We start from the raw sequence: 3,939 nt of genomic DNA on the forward strand, positions 1-3,939 counted from the left end.
AATACTCGAGAAAATATATAAATTACGCATACAAAAATATTTATTTTAGTGAAATTACATACAAGAATATTTATTTCAATGAAAAAGATATTCAAATATTATTGTCTTATAAATTATAAAAACTTTCTTGACAAAGAAATTATTTTGAAAGCAATAAAAAATTATGTTAAGTACTCTTATATATTATTAATTGTGTGTAAAAGAGGGTATGCAATATACGAAACATTGTCTTTATATACTATACATTTGGCTTTCACTTCTAATAAGGAAACTATTTTAAATGACTCTTCCAATTTACTGATTCCAAATATTTCTAATTTCCGAGATTCGCATGGATAATTAAAATAATTATTATATTTTAAAAATAATTTACAAATTAATTTAGCACTATGTATATTTTGTAATTTTTCGATGACAATATTAAAAATTTGTACAACTTTGCCACTTTTTAACAATACATAAGAATCAGCTTTATGATTAGTTTTAAAGTGATATTTGTCTGTAATTATCTCTTTATATTGATCGACAGTGTTTTCCATGCCAAATAAAAGTGGTCCATCTTCATGTTTATGTTTTAACTCCGATTTAGAAATATATTGAGAAGAAATAAAAGCATTTTCAGAAAGTCGTCGCGATAATTGTGATAAGGGTTTTGTTCCACACCGAAGAAATCTCTTTATTTTCCCGAGCAAATTTTCAAAATCAAATGCTCTTATATCATCCAGTGGCCTATTAAAATTTCTAACATCATCAGGAAAATGAATAAGATTATGAATATTGTAAATTCTAGAACCAGGTCCAAAAAACTCATCAAAAGTTTCAACGAATATTATTAATAGAGACTGCGCATAGTTACATAATTGGATTGCTAAATTTGGATGCGAAAGAATAAAAATAGCTGTGTGAAGAAGCTTAAAGTGTTCAATATGCTCATTTGAAATAATTCCATCCAAAACAAAAACTCCAGTATATAAAAGAAATTGGCGTAGTTCAGTAGCTTTCCAACTTTTTACTTTATTTACACTTTGTGGTTTTCTTGCAAAATCTATAGGAATGTATTTACGCAAAAATTCTAGCCTTTCTGACAAAAGATTAACTCTTGCGTCTATTTTACAAAAATAATTATTTCCTTGCACTATTTGCAAAAATATTTTTTTAATGACTCCTAAATATACTAAGTGCATTGGATCTAATATAAATTTTGTAACCATAGGAAAATTTATTTCTATTAAAGGGGATATACCATTGTGGTGCTTTAACTGCGTTTGAAGTCGGAAGCTTCTATTTGTTCTAATTTTAGCATCAATTTCGTTGAATATTGTTGCACTAAATGGATGTATTCCTTTTGTTGTGCACCTTTCGCAACCGTAAAAGCCTGTATGTTCTTTTATTACTTTAACATAAGCTCTAGCGGGTGTATCGTAAATAAAGCCTGAAATTGTAACCGTATATCGTTTTCTATTAATAACTAATCCGTCGTCACAAAGCATCTTATACTCTTGTATGAAATCTTTCAAATATTCATGTACATTTGAAGGTTTTGATTGGCCGCAATACACAGCGACAATAAATGGATCAAGTTTACATAATGATTGATCTATTTTACATAATATTGGCCAAAATTGAGTTGTTGAACTACTGCTTAATGGTAATCCATCTATATTAACAAACAAATTTATTTTTTGTAGTGAAGTCAATACAGATACTTTTAAAAATAAAATTTCCAAATTAGCGGCAATTCCAAAATAACAATATTTTCCGTTACATCTATCATAAACCAGAGCACTTCTTTCAGTTTTCAATAAACTTCTAGCATCAGAAGGCAAAATATGAGAATGCTTTTTTAATATACATAAAAGAGTATTTAAAGATGTGTGAGAAATTTTATATTTAATAGCCCACTGGGCAAGATCACTTGCTAGAGTAGAATTAATATCTTCTGTGATACTTCTTAACACATTACAGTTTTCTGTATTAAAATTATTTTGTGGTAAATAATATTCATTGTCAGATAAAGAATATTCTAGTGTAGAACATGATTCATTAAAAAATGTATCATTATTTGCACAGTCAGAATCTATATTTTGATTTTCATTTATTGACTCAGTTCTATTACAAGAAAGTTCTTGTTCATCAAATTGATCACGATGAAGAGGCATTTCAGAATATTCCGACCTTGATTCATCACTTTCAAACTGATAATCTATTTCACTGTTTTCTATATTAAATAATGCAAAATTTCTTTTAACTCTATCGTTTATTCTTTTCCATTTCATACGTCTTTTTGAAAACATTGCAAATGTTTTAAGAAGTATGCCGTGTATTTGATTAAAGCTTTAATAAAATATATTTTTTGCTAACTAAACGTAATAATATATTAATACAAATACAAATCCTTTTTGAAGGAGAAAAAGGAAATTTAAGTATGATATAAAGGAAATACAAGGAAAATAGAATAAGGGAAATAGCGTAACAACCTGCAAAATATATAATAATTAAAAAAATGACAATATTATGTATCTATACTTATCATAATAACACAGAAAATATAATAAAAAATATCTCTTTACAGAATATCGAACTGCTACAAAGTGTCCTGTTCAATCACGTTGCAATTGGCCATAACACTTGTCAGAGGCAGTCAATGCTTAGAATTTTTTCACTGGACAAGCATTGTGAATGGCTTGTGGTCAATCGCAACCGTAGTCAAACAGGTCCCACTAATTAAGTCCCACCTTTAATTACTTACATAGGAGTGCATTCAGATTTTCTTCCGAATGCTGCTCAGATATTGTATATGTTATCTTTGTTTACTATTCAATAACAAAAATATACCTGGGTGGTACTTAAGTGGAAATCTGAACGTGCCCTGCTGCGTTCTGTTTCACGCATGGTTATGTATGATGTACGTATTATCCATTTGGTGAAATATAAAGATAAAATGGTATACCATGCACATCATATGCTGCGTGAAACGGAACGCAGACATAGCATCATTTATTTATATAATAATACATACATAAAAAAGAAAAATCAAACATAACCTTTAACCTTTTAAATCGGCATAACCAACGTATTATTTCCTTATGCATGTATTTCCATTACAAATTTTACTCAAGAAGAAAAAACTTACCTTTTCATTACACTTATCACTTCTTAAAATTTATTCGACCAATGTGCTGTGCACTCTGTACCATATACATATACCACGTATCGTAAATATCTAAATTCTAAAAGTCGTTATTTCCAAGCTTCTGATTTGGCAACCGGCTTTGCTGTGATTGGGTCTCTCACACAGCACACATGCGAGATAGAAACAATAATGTTCGTTCGTGCGTTCATTATAGCCAGCTGCGTAGCACTTAACACTCATAACGCTCGCGACATTATTTGTCCTTGTTTAACATTTCATAAACAACATATATAAAATGATTCCAAAAACGTTGTAAACGTTAAATGGAATGCAGCCATAGATGATATATGTATATGTTAAACTTTATAGATATAAATCAACATAGAAATTATTATAACTGTCGACTAAAATTGATTACAAATTACAAGTATCATACACACATCACACAATTTTATGTCATAATAATTTTCTCTGTATTTTATATAAAATAAAATTAAATAAAAGATATCGTTTAATTATCATTTATCACTAAAATCATTATAATTCTCTTTCCTCGAACTTTAAATATACTTATTAATATATTATATATTATGACGAGTAATATTGGCAAAAACTAGTATTTCTATATTTACCCAATATTGGTAATGTAATAATACGCAATATTAGAAATGCATTTGTATTTAATTTGTTGCCAATATTGGCCTTATATTGGACAACATTGGCCAATCTATTCCCAATGCAGGCCAATATAACCAATATTTAACCAATGTATCGCCAATAAATTGTGTTACTAGGGCGTGTTCACG

At 28.5% G+C, this 3,939-nt stretch overlaps 1 protein-coding gene across 1 annotated transcript in view; it reads right to left on the reverse strand.

The window, feature by feature from the left end:
- The window catches only part of LOC105455834, a gene marked incomplete at its 3' end in the record, with an annotated part of 7,177 nt that extends 4,285 nt beyond the window's left edge, over positions 1 to 2,892 (reverse strand). The window contains exon 1 of the mRNA XM_011699462.1: positions 2,836 to 2,892. Coding sequence (XP_011697764.1) covers positions 2,836 to 2,892 — 57 coding nt within the window. The remainder of the gene's footprint in view (positions 1 to 2,835) is intronic.
- Positions 2,893 to 3,939: the final 1,047 nt, after the last annotated feature.

The sequence above is a fragment of the Wasmannia auropunctata genome, unplaced genomic scaffold, assembly GCF_000956235.1.
Source record: "Wasmannia auropunctata unplaced genomic scaffold, wasmannia.A_1.0 LD335832.1, whole genome shotgun sequence".
In the NCBI taxonomy this organism is placed as follows: domain Eukaryota; kingdom Metazoa; phylum Arthropoda; class Insecta; order Hymenoptera; family Formicidae; genus Wasmannia; species Wasmannia auropunctata.